This window comes from Rhopilema esculentum, chromosome 7, assembly GCF_057945365.1.
Source record: "Rhopilema esculentum isolate cy_ngs chromosome 7, ASM5794536v1, whole genome shotgun sequence".
Lineage (NCBI taxonomy): Eukaryota > Metazoa > Cnidaria > Scyphozoa > Rhizostomeae > Rhizostomatidae > Rhopilema > Rhopilema esculentum.
In genome coordinates, this window is record NC_142821.1 from 3,494,705 (window position 1) to 3,515,254 (window position 20,550).

Below are 20,550 nucleotides of genomic sequence, written 5' to 3' on the forward strand. Positions count from 1 at the left end.
ATTCATGACACCATAATTAAGAATCTCTTAAGAAACAATGAGTATTGAAATTTCCGGAACATTAGGAAACTGGAGTACTCAACATCGACCTTTATTTCTTATAAAAAAAATGAGTGTATGCGGCTACAATACTGCGCATAAATCATGCATTTTTGTTACAAAGTTGGACTTTTTACGTCTGTAAAACAGAACAACATTTATTGATGGCCTTTAAACATAGGTAAATATTGAAAAACGAAATACACATATGAATTGCATACATATTTTTATAAAAAATAAACTTTTTTATAAGAACCAGATAAATTTTGCCGAGACTCAATGTTCTTATTATAAAGATAAATTATAGCTCGGGTGGTTTGAATGTTGTTCTTATTTCAACATTGATTTTTCTTCCACTACATGCAATAAATTGCTTCTAAGATTACGGAATAGCAGTTTTGCTTGAAATGATTATCTGATAAAATCTGCCATGTTTGTTAAAATTTTCAAAAAACGCATTGTTTTCTTCTTTTATTATTTCATCTGTCCTTTTTTTGTGTTTTTATCCTAGGTGTTCTTATAAAAAGTATGTATTTTTCTTAAATAAATATGTGTACTCCTTTTGCTATGACTGTTCTTGATGGAAATTGGCCTGGGGGAGAATAAAAATCTACAGAATATGTAGGCCTACTAAATTTGAAGAGTAACATAAACAGCAACATCATGACACTGAAGTAACTTTATTTGATGTTCAAAGAATTAATAGAAATACTTATTCTTGTGTTGATGAAATTATTAAAAAGACAACAATTAGTTAATTCGATGGCTGAAAACGGATTATCATAAACTTATTTTCAATTAAAGCATTAATAAATGTCCAATTATACGAAAGCTGTTAAGTATGGCAGCCAAGAAAGCCAAGAACGACGAGTTAAGATGGCGGACCCGGCCAGCCTAGCGGACACTTTAGTCGCCCTGAAAAGCAAACCAATCTCCAATTTTTGTCAACAAGGCTCGAGGCCTATCAAGCCAAACTGATCAAGTACCAAATGAGCAAGTACAAACAAATACTAATCCTCTCGAGGTTTCTACAGTCAGAAAATTATTTATGGTATCAAATAGCAAAGGGAAGAAGGCCCTAAACTTTGAATTCCCTGTCAAGAGCCTGTCAAACATATCGTTACAGCTTAATACGCCAGGTCATTGAAACATCTGACAACGGTTTCTTTGATTGCTTCCATTTGAAGCAAGTGACTTGCCCATGCAATCAATTAAACTATATTAGCATTTATTAATATATTGTTGTGCAACGAACACACTAAATAAAGTTTTAAGTGCAGTATTCTAACAGAGACTTCTCCCAGCCCTGCTTGGTTACTTAGACCAAAACCAATACAATGAAACAGTTATATTTTGATTGTAAATTATAATCCGTAGCCTTAAACTGACTGCAATAGCCCTATAGGTAGGGTTAAATAGTAATCTTTCTACTCGATATTAGTTATCAGTTCTCTGTTCTCTTAGATGCATTTTCATAGTGTTTCGTGAACGTACACTCTTTTTTACAAGAAGCAGTAAATTTGAGTTAGGGCTGGCTGTACTAGACTTTTTTTAGAAAATGCGGGGCTGGATTGTTCTTTATTTGCTCTTAAATTATGAAAGCAGTGCCATTGCTATCTAGCATGCTCTAAGTGGGTGTTCAGGCCCTTATTGCCAATAAGCGAGTGAGACATTCACTGAAAAACACCCCTAAATGACAAAAACTCCTCGTTTTTGAGAAGAAATTTCTAAGGGAGTTTTACAACATTGTTCAAAATCACATTTTACAGTAGCTCAGCCTCAGCTTGTTCTTAATTTGTTTTAGCTTTAGACTAATTTTGAAGCACGTGTTCTTAAAACATTCTCAACAATAAACTCAAACACAACAGAATGGAAAATGTTGACGATTAATCCAGTATGATAAAAAACTGTCAAAAACATACGGCTAAATTTGCAGATAAATGTTCCCTCGAGAAGAAGGATTAAAACTAGTAACAAACATCAATGTATCACCACAAAACATTTTATATCACTGACAACATTCCACTAAGCACACTTGAATACGCGTGTACCGAAGCTTAAGAATCATACTCTGAAGCCGTTACTTTTGCTTTAAATTTCATTAGAACAGCCGGTTATTGTAAAACGTCGAGAAGACACTAGATAAATAGCTATATTGCATTTTCCCAAAACATTCAACGTCAGTGGGAGAATAAGGCCTGCCAAAAGTACTAGTACACTACACTCGAATTTTGATAAAAGCACCCCCACCCCACTTATCCCCCTTAAACGATTGCTGTTTTATATGATTTACATAGTTTCGATGTTGTTTTGTATGTTGTATATATAGTTGCAGTATTGAACAATTGATTCTTGACAGAACAATTGATTTTCTGTTTGTTACCTCAGCAACAAGCATTACCCTGGGGAAAAGAGGTAACTGTTCGGTTCTTTTTAGGGAAAACTGTGAATTTTCCAATAAGCGTGTTGGCTAGAAAACTTCCCAAGGACTTTTTTCAAGGATAGTAGTTTACATAAAGCAAACGGTTAATTGAATGGCACCAATATTTGACGTAACAATATTAAGGTTGGATGTTATGGTACTTCCGTATTTAGTTGCTTAAAGTGGAAAATCAAATACTAGAAATGGTTATGATGGTAATATTGGCCGAATAAAATTAGGACGATGCGTATAAATTCAGAATTATTATAAATTGAAGGTGAAACAGAAGGCAAGTGTTCCAGACAATATAAGATTTCATTATTTCAATTCCCATTTCACTAAAACAACATAAATGGTGTTAGAAAAGTTCTCCACCAGGAACATCAAGTATCAACATTCTAGAAGATTCCAAGTTGCAGTCAGCAAAAGGAATCAAAAGATTAAACAGTTTTTTAGCTTGCAATTAGATAGAAATCTTGTGAACTGGTTTTAAGACCACGAAAAGGTGATAAGAGTATAGCAGTTCCTAAGGGTGAATTGGCAAAATTTGAACTAGACGCTCTCCATATCAATCAAAATTCTTCATATTTTCCCAATCCCTTCTCCGTTTACCCCACAATAGAGAGATCTTAAAGACCTCACTTAGATAAAAATAAAACGAAGGTTTACAGGCATTCTATCTTTGAAATTATCAATGTATTTTGTAAAGGAATCATACAAGAAAATAAAAAACTGTTGGAAATCATACACACAGCTAAAATCGGATTTTTCAAGGCGCGGGTCTTAGTATCGAAAGGTTTCTACGGATATATTCATAAAGCAAACTAAAAAACAGGATTTAGAAAAGTAAATATACATCAAAGTAAAGCCATTTCCTCGCAATTCTAACTGAGGTTGAAATGCCAAAACCAAAATGATTCGCAAGGCTTAAGCAACCAAACTGCAACTGCAATGGGCCTAACGCAGCAGACGTTTTGGCATTCATTAGCAGGTACACAATCAATCTAAACATGAATCATACGTAAACAAAAGTGAATAATAATGCAAGGTGTGTTGAGGTGACGAAGTGCAAACAGTTTGAAAGGCCCCTCGTTGCTTTCAAATAAGCAGAACGATCGATAAGTAACGCGCGAAGCAAGGCAAGCAAACAGGTTCGACACGACCCCCGTCTTGAGCCCTGAGCTACCAACTGAGGCGATATCCACTCTAGCAAGGAGATAGTTGAGTTTCAAGAAATAAGAATAGACAAGACGGTTAAAAATAAAATGAATAAGTGACAATTGTGATAAATGGTGCGCTAAAGTCATGTTAACTACAAATGCTGGGCTGAAAACGGTCTGAAAGCATTCCTGAGCAAGTCGTTTCTGTCCACGACATTAGGCCGCCTGCAATTTTTCATCCTTTAAAAATCCAATTTCAAGTTGTAACTAAAGCAATTTTGCGACAAAAGCTACTGTGAACGTTTTTCGACATGTTAATAGTCAATTCTGCTGTATTTTTATTGAATAATGTTAACTTTTTCGCCAAAATTGTCCTCAAATTTTCGCTTGTCAATTTGTTGCTTGGTAAAACATGGTTTTGACAAAAAAATACCAGGAAGTTTCTTCCGAACACAAATTATTGAGTTATTTGAACTATATTTAGGTAATATTTCCAAACCCAGAGATGATTTGAAATTCTAAATAGCTTATCATCCTCTTAAATTTGTGAAGCAGAGACAGAAAACTGCAAATGTTGTAAATTAGTGTTCCAAAAATAAAGGTTAAACGATACTTCGACTTTAATTTGAAAATAACAGAATTCACATTCTTTCCTTATTATGTTTTCTATAAATAGAGTAATTTACATAAAATATTCCCTGCGTGAGCATCATGATAGCAAAGGCCCTCTGACATGTAATATGTTATAAATTCATTTAGACTGTCTTTTTGCGTTTGAGGTAAGAACTTTGGCAGATGCCATGGCGCTTGGGTCACTTTCAAGACTCTTGTTTTTGCAGTCTCTTGTTTTTGCAGCCCCTTGACAATGGACACCCATTTATATATGTACTTATTCTTCGTAAGTAATGAAAGAAAGCTCCCTGAAAGCGCCATGAAGGTAGCAGTAAAGCGGAGGACAACCCTCAGCTGCTACCAAAGCAACTAGGTTTGGACTTTTCTGAAAAGGTTTTAATGTTTCTAAATCTAGGTAGCACTTTATAAGTCCACCAGCAAGAACCAAATTCGTCTTGGCATTCTAAAGAGTGTCATAACTTAAAGAAATACTAAATTTGATGTCAACAGTTAAAACGTATTGTTGTCGACAGATTTATGAACTTTAAAGATCAAATAGTCCAAGAGGAATTTCATGAAACACAAGGACCTTCGTTTTTGCTATGGCATACCACACAGTTGTGTATATATTTTAGGTTGTAGATCTAATTCCTTTTTTACAGTCTGAAATATTCATTATCAATGACTAAATGATTTTACGAAAACATGGCAAAACGTCTTAAGAAGAGATTCAAAATAGTTTTACAGATTCACGCCTAAAACGTTGAAGTGTTGTGTCAAATTCTAGAATTTTAGCAATCTAAGACGACGCTTTGTACTTCCACCTAAATAACTCCTCAAATTATCATGACCTATTTTTTATAAGAACTAGTAAATTTAAGTTCAGCTGACTGTTCTTAATTTTTCGAAAATCTAAGGCTGGATTGTTCATAATTTATTCTTAATCTAATAGGGTGTAAGCAGTGCGAGTGCTAGCTTTTTCGCTCTAGGAAGGTAGTCAGGCCTCATTTGCCAACAAAGTGAGTGAGACAACCTTCATTTGCTGACAAATTTGAATATTCACCGAAAAAGCACCCACACATCGCTAAAAATCCTCGATTCTGAGAAAAAACGTTGTTCAAAATTGCATTCTGCAGAAGCTCAGCCTCAGCTTGCTGTTCTTAACTATTGACCAATTTTGAGGCTTGTGTTCTTATAAAATTGTTCTTATAAAAAAAGAGTGTATGGGCAACAAATGGAACGACCTAAGACCATGTTTAAGTACATAGAAAAATGCTGCATAGTTGAATATTGCGTAGAGGGGAACACCGTGCACTCCAGACAGTTTGAAAAGACGCCATGCTAAATAAGCTAGTTATTTCTAAAATAAAACCCCTTGTAGCGTAGTATGAACTGATATCTGCTTTTTCATGCAGTAAAGAAGACGCAGTGGATGTGATGTAAATAGCCTTCTTAAAATGTCACGTGTTTTGGTATCCTTGCAAGAATACCCCTTCCCCCAAATGCCCCGATATCTGGTTCATTCCTTACTTTAAATACATTGGCTCATTTCTTCAAAAGAAACGTGCTTTGCGAATAACTCTTCCAAAAATCCTGACTTATTGGTTCATATATTGGGCTTCGCTGGGGTGTCTTAATATTGAATTGTTGTCGGAACCGGAACAAATTTAATGAGTTCAATAAATTTGACAACAAAAGGTCATCGACTGCCAATCAAAATCATGTACAATCGTCGTGATTAATATTTTTTTTAAAGTTTTAAAACTGCTATCGTGAAACAAGATTGTCTCTGCTACGAAATTGATGTAACATAAGGGTTTTGGCGAGTGTCTTACCCCAACAGCAGTACTAAAATACCATTTCAACAGTGTTGGTTGACTATTTAAAAAAATTACTTTTAAATCCTCTTCAATGCCAATTTTAGCTACTTAATTTTATCTATTATCAATTTTTTGTTTTCCATCTCGTTAGCAGTATTCATGATTTGTTTATGTAACTGGTTTATCACATTCCAGAATAACGTTATTTTGTCATCAAACTTGAAAAGCTACTATGTACATGTCGGCTAAAGACAAAAAGCACATTCCAATAATTCCAGTAAAGCATGTAAGATGATCTTAAAACCTAAAATATGCCAAATACAGACGTGGCAAATCTCACACAAAATGAGCGTAAAGCTACCTTTGTTGCAACCTTAAGAAGGTAAATTTACCCTGCACTCCTATGATTAGCAGGGGAAAAGGCTCAGGGACTTTGTGCAGAATTATTGACTGGCAAACGAGCGCTTTAGTCAAGCGATTTTTTAAAAGCAAAGTGTTTGTGTAAATATGAAGTAGAAAACTGTGCTCTGTTTGATGAGCAAATGTATGCTATGTATTTATGTAGGCGACGTATGTTGAGTTATTTGAAACCTAACTAGTTTATTATAACTACACACTAATTTCTGAGTAGGATGCATACGAGGTAAGGTGATCCCAGACCAACACACAACGGTGCATAGATGAAACAATATATAATTAGGCAACTAGTGAATTTATTATGGCTAGATCTTGGGATCAGGGGGGGGGGAGGGGTTGACCCAGAACTAACAAGAAACAATAATATTTAATCAACATTATAAAGTGGTATACGTTTTAATACACAATTCTGACAATATTACTGTCATGACAGCAGTGCCTAAATGTACAGTGAGCAAGAACAGATGGAACCATAAAAATGTGTAAGTATTGCTTCTGGAGGACCTGTTTCACCCTGCCTTGAGCCTAATGATTATTGTTTCCTTAAATCAGAAATATAGCTTTAATTCAACTGATTTTGGATGTTTAAAAGTATTATGGGTAATCCAAATTCAAGAATTCATAAAATACACTGTTGTGACGTCATTATTCTTAACATTCTTCTATCATCATTTTTTAAATGAAATAATTATTGTTTGATAAGATTTATGAAAACAACATTTCCTCTTAGGGACACACGGTACTGTACAGAGCCTCCAGACAGAATTACTAGGACTCAAAATTCCCAACCAACGGTCAATGAAAATTATGGTTGCTTAAAAACCCTGAAAATCTTTCTTTTCATTTAAAATTTGCTTTCAGACAGGTTGCATTCAATGCAAAATATTACAAAAAATCCACCGAAACTTAACCTGTTACAGACGTATTCTAATATTCAAAGGTGAATAGATTATTTTTGCATCACATAAACATCTGAATTGTTTTTTTATAGAAAAACAAAATAGGTGAGCAATTTAATTATTCTACGTTCAACATCCTTGATTCTTAGTTGAAGTACGATACAGAAGTATTCAGATAAAGGTTTGGAAAGAGGGTTGCTGTAGGCTCATGTCAAGTATTTATTATTCAACTTCCTTGCTTATAAAAAGTAGGGTCATGCCCCAAAAACCAACGACGTCAGAGGCCGCGATATGCGTTATCTAGAGCTATTTGAAGAAAGGTCGACTGCCTTGCATGCTCAAACCCTGGCTTTGTGATTCAAAAAACCACTAGTCGAGTTGCTTATTCTTTGTGGTGGAGCAGCGATAAGCGAGGCTGAACAATTGCTTTGAAAACAACATCTTTGTGTGAAAATATCGCATTACTGTAAATCCTAAATTTATGTGGTTTTCATCTTTCCAAAAGGAATTTATACCTAAAAGCAAGTGGTACAGCCAGGGATGCATCTAGAACGCCGCTAAGAAAATGAACCTGGAAGCCCCTCAAATCTCTTATCAAGTTAAAAGATATGGTTTTCATTGCATAAAGGTTAAGGTGCCAAAATTACAAGGAACATCCAACCGCCTACATTATGTTTTCATATCTTTTGTTTATTCTCTATTCATTATCACCTACAATGTCCCAAGACAATGTTGATAATTCCAAGAACAATTATGATAGTGTTTTATTGACAATGATTGTAGCAGCTTTAGGGTTGAGCTCAACGTATGTCAGAATTTTTGGGGCACTCCCCAACACTAAGTGATTAACAAAAATTTATCCTTGAATACACGTACAACAGTGTGAAGCTGACTCAAAACTTGCCAAGGATGACATCATCAAAATGTTTTGTTCCCTCCCTGCTCAAGTACACTAGTGAGAGAAACAACGTCGCTGATAATTTCACAAGGCGGGCAGGCCACCCACAATAAAAAACAGAAACAACCCCATTGATGTCCTAATTCCTTACTCTTACGTTCATAAATTATCACTTCAAATGCTTTATTTTAGAGTAAACTGTTCGATAAAACGAAAATATAAAACAGCTCCTCAAATGCCAGTCAAAATAATGAAATTAATTAAATTTAAATTATTCATCAAAAGATGAATTTATTTGGTCCACGACAAGAGCGATTTGTAAAGGCTGACATGGAATATCCCCCCTATTACACTCCTTTTTGTGACTTTGTCCAAAATAACACTCTCTTGAACAATACAAATCTCCTTAACTTTGAAGGGGTGGTCTGGAAAGGACAAAACGATAACAGACCAGGCAAAATGATTTTTATTTTCGCTAAATAGCAAATTAAAAACAAGTTACTTTTTTCCAAAACACCTTTTATTTGGGAGGTCAACCCAAGTTAAAGCCTTCTGAATAAATTCTAATTAATCTCAATATTGTTTGATCACAAGAAACAAAGATTCGTTGCGCATTATACCAATAAGAACATTGTAGGAATTTTAACATCAATTAAAAATATTTTTGGTGTTTGAAATAATCAACAAAACCTATTATGTAACACATTAGACAAAACCCTACATTCGCTTATTTGCAAATTGGAAAGATATTTAAAGTCTTTTGAACTCAGGCGGGGGAAGCCATTCCCGCATAATGACCCACCAATTTGTAAACGTAAGTCAACATAGCGCAACTTAAATCAAATCTCTGACTCCAAATTCAAGACAAACTTAGCCAGTAAATCCCGGCGCAAACGGTGTCAGAATAAAAATTTGCGCAGCAATGAGGCAAAAAAGTTTAACTATGTTTTGACTCGCATAACAACAGCAGATCCGTTTCTTTAAACCTGAGATCTAACATTTCTTGTTTATTGCATATACATTCACATATCACAATGTTGCATAGCAAAGAGAAGACACGTTAAAACATAACTTAATGCTCAATAAAACAAATTTAAACTGAGATCTATCATTTGAATACCTTTGGCCTGGTTTGCACCATATTTAAACTACAAAATTCCCTCTAAAATTTAATTTGCCAGAAAAAGAGTTTCTTCAAATTGGGTTTTAGATTCAAAGGATCGATATAAAGTTTTGTCAGCTACTTAACATATTTCTTTCTGGTAATTCAAGCATAGACATCGCAAACAACTTCTGAAGACACGTAAGTTCACTTGCTTCACACTGACTTGGTTTTGAAGAAATAGGCACAAATATGAACTGAGCGAACAATCAAAAATATTTTGTGCGCTGATGAGTGATTTGGTTCAATTATACAGATAAAGTGGGGCCGTGCAACTCTGAGTCCGAAATTCAACACATCTAAACGTGGTTTGTTCGTTGTTGCAAGAGTTATTTTTTATATTACAATCTAAGTAAAAAATCGGAAAAAGCAATTATTTACAAAACTGCCAAGAAGCAAGTTGTTATCAGTATAATCTGACCTTGTGAAAAACATCAAATTTTTCATTTTAAAACTTTGAAGAAGCTTTTATTAGGGTTGAAGAAACATGTAATTACAATTTCAGTTCCTAAACCAAATTATCCTCCGTAAAAAAATTCTGTGCAGAAATAAAAACAAATCTTCAAAAACTTATCTCATATGAAACATTATTTGGCAAGCTCCACTGTTATCAATCGTCTTTTGAAGTGACAAAATTGACACATGGATCGGAGGACAGAAGGCGGGTTCCTGGTCCAAGCATGTCAAAATCATGTCTTTACTTTTTGCAAATTGATATCTGAACTCTTGACTGTGAAAAACACGCTCAAAACCAATTGGAATCGAACAAATCTCTTTTCTACACGCGACAACATTTTGAATGATCAAATCTGCCTACCGGATGGCGTGCTTGTTGATGAATACAAATTCTGGAGAACCGTCCCCTCATGATAAGCCACGTTTTAAGATTCCCAGCAGACAACTTTGAAACAAAGCTGAACTTCGTGATAAATAATAACATAAATATTGAATTGATTTACGTAAAAGGTCTTTTAACAAGACAAGAGCTAAATACCCCAAGAGTTTATGCTTTGAGCTGGATTTAATTATTCTTGCAATCCCCTGGTATATATGTTGCATAAAAGAAAGATAATTTCCCTTACCTACGTATGATTTGACATCATTTACATCAAAATGAGCGGCTGACGGCATCCTGAAATTTAGAAATATTTTCTCGATTGGGACAGTGACGCTCAAAAAAATAAGATTACCAAAACATTTATTTTAATGCAAGAAGTTTAACAATATTATGTTAAATAATTTATAATAATAATAGCGAGGATGTCTATAAAAAATTTTCTCATATGAAAACAAATATTCGCTTATCAACCTCAAAAAGTTGATATACATGTTACGAAAAAATAGCTGAAATATCATCAGTTAATTGGAAGCGAAATCTCAACACACCTTAGTCCAAGTCCATCAGGTTTTTCGAATCTTAAAGGAAAGGTAAATCCGTGCTCTTGGACAAACTGGAGGTTGAAATCTAAAAATTTCAAATGAAATCTTAAGGATGAGTTTAGTAGTTTGCAAGGAGAGATACATGGCTGAATTTCAAACCACATTGCATCACTAAGTTTTGGTGAATTTGGCAATAAATTTGTTCATAATCACTATTTTAAAACAGCTATTTAAAATAATGCCCTACTTTGTACTGTGTTGCTTAGATTTTGAATTTTATGAGAAGGGTTTGCCCTAAATTGCTCTGATCTCTGATGCATATTTTCAAGTTGAAAGTTTCGTCAAAGACAAGCGGGAAAACCGGGGGGCACTCTCTTAGAAGCCAAATATTTGAGGTTGCAAAAGATACTACCTTTCCCTTCCATGTTGCGCACGAGACATTCATTGCCTTCGTACTTATATTTATCACTTTTAAGCTTTTCGTGCACGTCAAATCGCCTTCTTCCTTCTATTTCGTCTTCAAGGTTATCCTGGTAGCTTTTCCGCTCTTTTGTCCTCTGCAAAACACGTAAAAGGTACGATATATATTTGCGAGGTAGGTGAAAATTTAACTATGTCAAACATGGGCAAGGCTTATTTAGGACAAGCAACGCAAGGCTTGGCTTTGCTCTGTCTTTACTTACAAGGACTCGTCTTCCTAAGTCGTTGTTGGCCATGGTTTAGAGAATCGTGAGAAGATTGCTCCGGTCGAAACGCAAGCACCGGTCATGCACAGCCGTCAATCCAATCCTAGCTACCTATTAGCTTTGCGCCAAATAAAGTAAAACATGCGGTTTTGTTATTGTCAAAGACAAAGCCATTTTGAATAAATTTACAAGAAGCATTTATTCAAATTCTATTGCATAATTAGGAATAAACTACCTCGGTCTGAAATTTCTATACAAAGAAGAGGCTCTCACAATAGGCCTGAATTGTTGCGGAATGCGATTGCTCGATCAAGAAGATTTTGTTGGAGGTCAAACGAAGACTGTACCACGGCAGATATCAGTCTATTTGAGTTTATCATTATAGTAGTCACCTTTATAGGTAAAATGAAACCAGTGTCGAAAGTTATCAAATATGCTTTCTGAAATATAGTGTGCTTTATACAGGAATTTAAATCGACATCGGATCAGGGGTCAAATCGAGGAGATTGTTATTCTTACAAATGACCTCATGCAAATAAAGGAGCAACATTGATTGGAGCTTAATGAAGTTGCATCTTTGCATGAAGATCAAATCATTTAGAATTTGTTGAAATTTATTTGACATTTTTGTCAAAACCGCAAAAAGTATGCTTCCTGCACGAGATGAAGAGGATAAGCCTCGAAACTGGAGAGGGCTATTTTTGAGCAAAGCGAAGTTGAAAGCATCTAGCAGGACATCTGGTTTGATGTCTGGTTTTGCAATGGTGAGCAATATTTTATTTCTGTTACGTGTTGAGGTTATTTTACATAATTTGAGTATAAAAAATGGTATGCATTTTATCGAGAGGTTTCAGTGATCCAGGACAATCGTGTTATTTAAATTGTGTTTTATTTGGTGGTCCAGTAAAACAATTAAATGTAGAAATGTTATTTGTGTCCGCTTATGATTATATTTTCGCCATGCATCTTGTTGGAATTACATATATTTTCTTTAATCAGCACTATCACAATTCAGAAAAGTTGATAACTAGTCTGCTTATTACGGTGGAAAAGCTATGGTAGATAAGCGCACATGCAAGTGCACTGTTTAAAAGAAAAACTGTAGTTTGCACAAAGAAAACGTGGATGAAAACCCATAAGAACTCATGAAAGACAGCCATGTTCTGCAAAGTGGTCAGGCATTTATTGGAATGCTGTAAAATTGTATTGACCATAAAGCAAATCGCCTTTAAAACTGTTAAGTAAAGATTTTCATTTAGATGATTAAAAATTAACGTGGCTATGTGAAATTGTTTTTTATAGGGCAAAAATAGCCTTCACAATCAGAGGCTTCACAATTTCCTCTATTTGTAAAGACTGCATGCAAGCTAAGCCTAAGGCCAGAGAAGCTAGAAATAAAAACTTAAATGATGAATAGAAATGCTTTTTGCAACAAACCTTGTGCTAATGGCTGTCAGGATTATTTAAATTCAATAATTTCAATTTCATCGAAAACACATTCAACTCTTTTTTATATTGACCCATAACTGATTGTCTGTGGGCAGAGTGATAAACTACTCAATGCCCTTAACTTAACCAATGTATTATTTAGATACATACTTTGGTTAAAGGACAAGAAGTTTTTAGGTTAGGATTTCAGGGTTCATGCCACAGGATAGGAATAACCAGAAGGGTCACTCAGCGTATTTGAGTGAAGCCTAAAATTACTGGCGCATGCGTTAGTTTACATGCTAATTCTCGTTTTCATACCGAGAATTAGCATGTAAACAAGCTTCGTGAAAGTTTAATGTGCATTGGAAAATGTTTCTCTGCTTACTACAATTGTTACAATATTGTTGCATTTGTCAAAGAAGACTCTCAAAACCAACTGGGCATCCATAAGAGCGGTAGTACTCGGGAAGTAACTGTAACAAGAACGATTCCAAGTGCTGACTTGTCATCGACCCTTCGGATGGAATTTCGTGAATAAAGTGTCTGATCATGTATTACCTCACATGGAATTTATCCAGCAGTCTGAAGTATCTGATAAGAGTTTGACTTGCGAAATTCCTTTCAGCTCCCTCTAAAGTTGTTGTCCAACTTTGTGGCTAGTAAATCTGTAAAAACAACAAACAATATTTCTCGCAGCAACCAGCTTTATGTCTTGCTTTGATCTTTGAACCATTTCTGGGAAACGTTTTAGAAAATTGGCAAGAAAAATCAGTTTTTGGGCCTCTCATTTTTCTCATCATGCACTCTTTCCATTGACAAGACTTGCATAATCTCCTGTTGAAAACAAGTTCTAGCATTTATTTTATTGCTGGTGCCAGAGATTCTGAGCCTCAAAAACAACAAAGGGACCGCCTAGCGCAACCCTTCTGGTTTTTCTTATTCTGTGTTCATGCTCTGCAATGTTATCCATTTTTCCATTTTTACTTTTCATGCCAATCAATCATAATCTACAACTAATAAATGACAACACAAGAAACATTCTTTACATGATTGTATTCAAGTTTTATTAATTAAGGAGGAGCCCTTTGGCAAATTAATTAAGAGAGTTCACCGCATAAAACGAATGGCCAAAATTTATTTAAGAGAAAACAATGCAACATATAATAATCAATGATAACCAAATGATCCTAGATGAGATGAAACATGAGTTTAGATAATATACTGTAAAACATTATTGATTTTAGAGTATTTATCTAAAAAGCATCTCTTTATTTTTCAGAGGTAAACCACACCTGATTATAATCAATCAGGCAACTTATTTGGCATATAGATTAGTAACAAATGATTTTATTTTGTTTTTAAAGGTTGCAATGGTTGAGTTGAACATTGGATCTGATCTTCCATCAGTTCTTGTAATAACATTTAGCCTTCTTACAACATGCTTGATATCTGTGCATGTTTTCGCATTGATGATATCAGTTTGCATTCTCCCAAACATTGAGACAGTGGAGAACATAAGAAACGTTGAGATGTCCAGAGGCTATCCCATTCAGAGCATCCCACATGAGACAAGACCAAGTGAATCACCTCATGAAAATATGCACAAGTATGTAGAAATAGCATGGATATTCAGCACGGGCCTAGGGACATTTCTTTTCTTGCTGGAGATTCCAGTTATATTGTGGGTGAAGCTGTACACAATCAACATCAATTCAGCAATTGCTGCTTCAGCGGTGATGTTCCCAACATCCATCATATTCATCTGGTTTGCAGTTCATTTCTACAGAAAGCTCATAACACATGAGGTTGTGCAGAGAACAAATGGTATGCTGGAGCTTCAGTATATAGCCAAGCAACTTGGTTCTGAGGATGGCGATGCAGCATTAACCACACAGCCTCTTACATCAGATATACAAAATGTGTGAGAGCTTCTAGCATTAACTTTGTTGCAAAGGTTATTTCAAAGTTTCGTTTTTGTTTTAGTTAAAAATTCGCAAACATTTTTTAGATAAAATTATTTATAGACACAATAATTGTAAATAGAGTATTATTCATTGTATAATAGTTTGTTAATAGCATTTTTCTGGTCATGGTTATTTTTTGTACTAATAATGATTTTGGCTGAAATACATTGTTGCTATTTGCATGCATTATATTTTCTGAATTTTGTTATAAATTTACATTCAGAACTGTGTATTAAGGTCGCTTTAAACATTTCTGAATTTGAATCAATGGGCAACCTTTTATCACCATACAGTATCATTTCACGTAATAGAACATTCGAAAGATTTAGCAAACTGTACGGTTGCAATGTGTTACTTAATCTGAATTGTATCCTAAACACATCCTCCACAATCTTCCTTGCAATCCGAAATTACTTTTGAAATTTTATTGCATTAACTGGATAACAAAGACAATAAGATTTCAATTTGTGGTGAAATTGAAAGGAAACCCTAGCGCAATACATGCCTTCTATACAATTATGTAACGTCTTTACAAAGCTTATGCAAAAAACTGGCACAGCCCCTCCCTGGACCATACAAGAAGGAAAGGGAGACTTTTCGAATCCTAAAATTATCATTGCAATTATATCATAGTAAAACAGGGAGACAAAATTGGAAATTGTGCCTTGGTCCAAAAACAAGTTTCTACATACAGGCAATAAACTCAGAGCAGCAATTCGAACCAGGGCCTAATGTAATTAGGTTATCTAGTTGTCTAGACAACTATAGATAAAAATAAAGATAGTTGTCTAGAAAACCAAAATTAGTTGTGTATTGAAATTTTGTTCCTGTCAACAAAAACGGTCCACAAAACAATAGGTTTGATAACGATGTTATGAAGAACAATAAGTTTCGTTGAGTGCTTCTCTTGACAATGACAGCAATTTTTCCTTTACTTTCGAAAAATTTGCTAGCGAAAAAATCTGGCTTACCTGAGATACTAAATGATTTCTGATGAATTGTCTCAACATTCAGGTTTTTAGATTGAAGAATTTTAATGGAGGAAGATAATTTAGCACTTCTGTTAAAATACAAAGGAGACAGAAAATATTCAGAAATGCAATGGTAACGTTTCACAAAAGAAGACAGACATTGTAAAGAAATGATCTTCAGGGTTCTTGAAAATTTACAAAGCAGAACCAAAGCCGCACAGAGTTGCTAACAAAGAAAAAATTAATTTTGATGAAAATTTTGATGTATATATATCAATCACATAACATCAATGAGTAAGCTCGTTTTTTAAAGAGGAAGGACAGAGATAAAAAAGAGAATGGTTTAGGGGCAACACCAAAAGAAGAAACAGATGTGCCTTAAAAGCTTAGGGATTTTCCTTTCAAACATCATAATTATGCTCATTAAAGCAAAACATTCAATTGAAATAGAAATGTGCAAAGCTTTTTCTTTGACTATTTTTTCACATTCTTCCATTATAAATGAATTTTATCTACTGATTCATTAATTTACTCTTATTATCAAAGAGCGTGCCATTATTCAAAAAAATTGTGTAGCACAAAGTAATTGTTTAAAAGCTTCATGAGAGGCTCTCTTGATAATAATACTAAAATAATAATATTAGTAGTTTAGGAAATGGAAAAACGTAAGACCTATAAAACCCCATTTCGCTCCATCACAAACGTTCCTCTTGTGTCATAATAGTAGTGTTGTAAATATTTCTAAAATAAAGCCCTTTAAAAACTCCAAACTGGTCAAAGCGATCCAAACAGCTTGTCAAATCCTCATTTTTCAGTACACGAAGCCTTGAACAACTTTCGTACACGAGCAATTATTAGATAGTTTCCAATGAGACTTATTATATCAAGTTTTAGCTCCCTTGCAAAGAAACTACCTTCTTGAACGATGCAATGATCTCTACAAAATGGCCAGCAAACCCACAAAATATCTCATGTTCGGCTTCATTAGCATTCAAACGCTTCTGCGCCAAAAATCAGTATCCAGTAGTTATGTTTCGAGAAAATGAAAATTATAAATGAATTGAAAAGGCCACAACTACTCTCGCACATCTAACAAAAAGAAAATGGAAAAACTATTTCATTCTAACTTTTGCATAAATTTTAAGCACACGATGGCCTAATTTCGACAGATAAATATCAAGAGTCGGAAAACAGACCCGATTTTAGCATCAAAACTAGGTTAAAGCCTGAAGATCTGGCAACCTAACTCAAATTTTACACCTCTAAATAAATGAATTATCAATATAGCTACACTCAAACTGCACATGACTTTCATCATTTTTTATAAAAAAATCTATATAAAACTTAGTACTAGGCTACTCCGCAGTTATGAAACTCTTTGCATTCTTTATTTCAGTTTTTAAGAAGGAATGTTGCAAGTATTATACTAGCACAAAAACATCAAATAGGTAAGCAAATACTGTTCAGAGTCAGATTATCTACTTTTCATGTCAAGCATATCCTGATCAATCTTTTCTGTCCAAACCCTAAAGCATTACCATCTTATGCAAAAAACTTTTACAAACAAGTATAACATACATTAGAATAAGCAAAAATACTTTTACCAACAAGTATAACAGACATTAGAATAAGTATATATAAAGAAATAATACATAAGATATGTTGTTATACAGTATATAGATGTAGCATAAAATATCAATGACGTTTAAAAAACACAACAACTGTTATTTGTCCTTGGGAAAGGAAAGGGGGATGTAGAGGTAGCACAATCCTCCAACCTAAAGTTCGTCGCAGTTAAGCAGTTAACAATTTAATCCTTACCCCGAGAATTTTCCGGAGAGGATTTTGATCTTAAGCAAGCATGATTTGCCTGGCAAAGTTGAAAAATATGATGATTTTCATGTTAGAGAAAACAAATTTTAAATCAGCTTGTTATTATCAAACAGTGTTAGGAACAAGAAAGCATTCCTGTTTGCATATTATGTACATGTATACGACACATATAGCAAAAGAGTTAACATTAGGGTCTTTGTAACGAACTTACTTTGAGGGGGAGGTTGATGGCTCTTTTAGCTCTAGACATGTCTTATATTAGTCAGTATTTTCTTTTTTTAAAGACCAAAGTCGTTTCTTCCAAGCCAAAGAACTAGAAAAATGCCATTGCTATCATCAGGGACGTTTTAAATTAAAAATTCTCTCCATGATAATTCCATGAGAATAAATTTGACTTTAATATAAATTGCTTAGCAATGAAAAAGGTTTTTAACTAAGCAGAAATAGAAGTAGAACGGTGTCTTCTAAAATTTATCTCATAGCCGCATTTACATTATAATCTTAACAGCCTATAATCATTTTTCAAGTTGGAATAATCATTTCCTGCCACCAAAACCCAAATGAAGCTTGTTGTTGTTTTCTACTGACAGCAGTATTAGAGTTTGCGTTTAGAAGTTGGTTTTAAATTTTAGGTTGTCGTGGACCAAGTTATTGATACATTTTCACTTAGTTTGCTTTAAAATTCTTAGCATACAAACAACTAGAAATTTTTCAAGTGATTAATTAAAAGAACTTCCATTCAATCCGACAAAGGGCAATGAAGCTTCTTTTATGTTCTGTCTGAGTTAATGTGATTAAATACAAATAAGTTATTTCATTGTCTAGGAAAAGAACTTGAAGAGATTTATTTTTGAAATAGGTAATATATTTAGTCAATAATTTTGTTTTCTACATAAGCATGTAGAATATAGTCGTTTCCTCTAAAGGGTTTGGAGAATTTTATTAATCACCAGAAAATGAATTTGCTGTGCATTGAGCAGTTAGATGTACATTTACTGACATGAATTTCTTGGAGAGCCAGGATATGTCATTTTTACCGTTTATCACAACCCTTTCTAATATTACCTAAGTTCGAGGACTATGTATACAAATCACGCTTAAATAATGTGGGCTCATACCGAGCAATTGGAAAAGGGCGTATCCTCAAACAAAAGTAGTCGTCTACTTAAAGGGTTTGGTCCCAGAAAGGTAAGCCGCAACCTCAGTCAGAATTAGACTTTCAGTGGAAATGATGCTCTATAAATGGCAAATCCAATTGACGTTGTATTTTTATACCTGTAATTTTCCAAAATATTCCTACTTCCCCTCCCATAACAATGTTGATAGTTTTGGTAAATATTTCTTCTTCCTCCTCTCCCCCTAGTAACAATGCTGTTAGTTTAGGCAAATGTCATACAAGTCACACGAAGAAGGTATTTTCTTATATTCTACGTCATTCATAGAAATATTGAAGAAGTTTGACTACCGAAGGATTTTGAAAAATATTTGGCAAAGACTTTATTTCCGGGACGCGCAATTTGCTATTAATTTTCGATGTTTCTTTTATGAATGCTTTCTATTGGTTTTGGGTCTTACGTGTATCTAGCTATTCGTTGTTATTATTACTTGGTAATTTCCTTACATGTATATAAATAGGCTGTTTTGGCTTTTAGAGTTAGGCTTTTTGGTAGAAGCATGTTGCTGTTTGGTCGCAGTGCTGACAAGAGAAGTCGCGTCTTCTCTCTGTTCCTCTCTGCAACAAGTCGAGTTGAAAACGGCCGTTAGTTATTTTATAAATTTTTAGTTGCACTGTAGTTAAAGTGTAGTATTCCAGAAAACCAACATCCTTCCAAGGGGGATAGGGTGCTGACCGAAATTGCTCTTGAAAACTGACGTTAGGGTTCCAAGAGTTTTGGCAGCGATCAAAAGAAAATGGATTGTACTAAAGCTATTTACATAGCAGGGTAGAAAAGAGCGAAGCCCCCCGTGCCACCTTTGGCGACGCCCCTGAAGGTAGAGAGAGCACTGGCAAATGTTTTGCTTTTCATTCCATACGTAATTGCATATACCGTACTCTTCATAAAGGAAAACCAAGCAATTCAACAAACGCTATGGAGGTTTTTCTGTCAAATAAGTCAGCTGGCAAAATAACCATGGTTTTCATTATATCCACTTTATGTGCAACATCAACTGAGTAGAAAATGTAATGCATTTGCTAAAAAAAGTATGCAGTGGTTGAATGTGGCCTTCTTCATCAAGCGAATGATCCTACACCCACACAACCTTATCAGGGCCTCCGACGAAGGGGGGCATGATCCCCTCACTTTGGAGCTTTTTAAGAATTATTTTGCTTTGATTGTTAAAATCTCCCTTGAACTCCCCCCCCCCCCCCCCCACTTTCCAACCTGCGTCGGAGTCCATGCTTATCTCATATGCCTTCAAGAGACCAGGTTGGCAGCCATGGATTTGTCTTTATTATGTTTTATTTCGTAAAGATCCTACTAACAAGCAAATTTTCATTGTTTCGCTTAAACTCAAGCTTACAATTTTTTATCAAATTAATTGTTTAAAACTGTGCATGTTGTTGTCATTTTATAAGCACTGAAAAATGTCAATGTAGACTTAACATTTTATGAAAACCAGCTGTCAGACATCACAACATTACTTTTATATTTTAAATATATTTACTTTCTCTTGCTCCTGCATATATGTCCGTTGAAGACTTCTCGAGGCAAGCGTCAAAATAGTTTACTTACATTTTTTCGCATCAATACTGATCCAATCGTCTATCCAAGATTAGGATATTTTATTTTCTATTGTTCCACCTAACTACTGGTATGGCAAGCATAGGATTAAGTTTTATACTTTCGGGATCGC

At 34.5% G+C, this 20,550-nt stretch overlaps 2 protein-coding genes across 3 annotated transcripts in view; one reads left to right on the forward strand and one right to left on the reverse strand.

Moving 5' to 3' along the window:
* LOC135683642 (lysine-specific demethylase 2A) overlaps nt 1–11,654 on the reverse strand; it is a 40,048-nt gene extending 28,394 nt beyond the window's left edge. The window contains exons 1-4 of one of the 2 annotated variants that reach the window (XM_065198954.2): nt 11,493–11,653; nt 11,222–11,366; nt 10,816–10,894; nt 10,512–10,561 (exon numbers count right to left, since the gene is read on the reverse strand). In XM_065198954.2, the coding sequence (XP_065055026.2) occupies nt 10,512–10,561; nt 10,816–10,894; nt 11,222–11,366; nt 11,493–11,525 (307 nt within the window). In that variant the 5' untranslated portion in view covers nt 11,526–11,653. Of the gene's footprint in view, nt 1–10,511; nt 10,562–10,815; nt 10,895–11,221; nt 11,367–11,492 lie in introns of both variants that reach the window. The other variant, XM_089109199.1, reaches the window with a different exon arrangement.
* A 119-nt stretch (nt 11,655–11,773) lies between these two features.
* Nucleotides 11,774–15,026, forward strand: LOC135683647 (calcium release-activated calcium channel protein 1). Its single transcript, XM_065198960.2, has 2 exons — nt 11,774–12,259; nt 14,291–15,026. The coding sequence occupies exons 1-2, from the start codon at nt 12,143–12,145 to the stop codon at nt 14,849–14,851; spliced, it is 678 nt and encodes a 225-aa protein (XP_065055032.2). The 5' UTR covers nt 11,774–12,142; the 3' UTR covers nt 14,852–15,026.
* The last annotated feature ends 5,524 nt before the right edge of the window (nt 15,027–20,550 follow it).

What these genes read in the sequence shown, in the direction of transcription:
- LOC135683647 (XM_065198960.2), top strand. Translation starts at nt 12,143, where the DNA reads ATGCTTCCTGCACGAGATGAAGAGGATAAGCCTCGAAACTGGAGAGGG. An exon ending in TGATGTCTGGTTTTGCAATG is followed by an intron (nt 12,260 to 14,290) that starts GTGAGCAATATT and finishes TTGTTTTTAAAG; the next exon opens with GTTGCAATGGTTGAGTTGAA.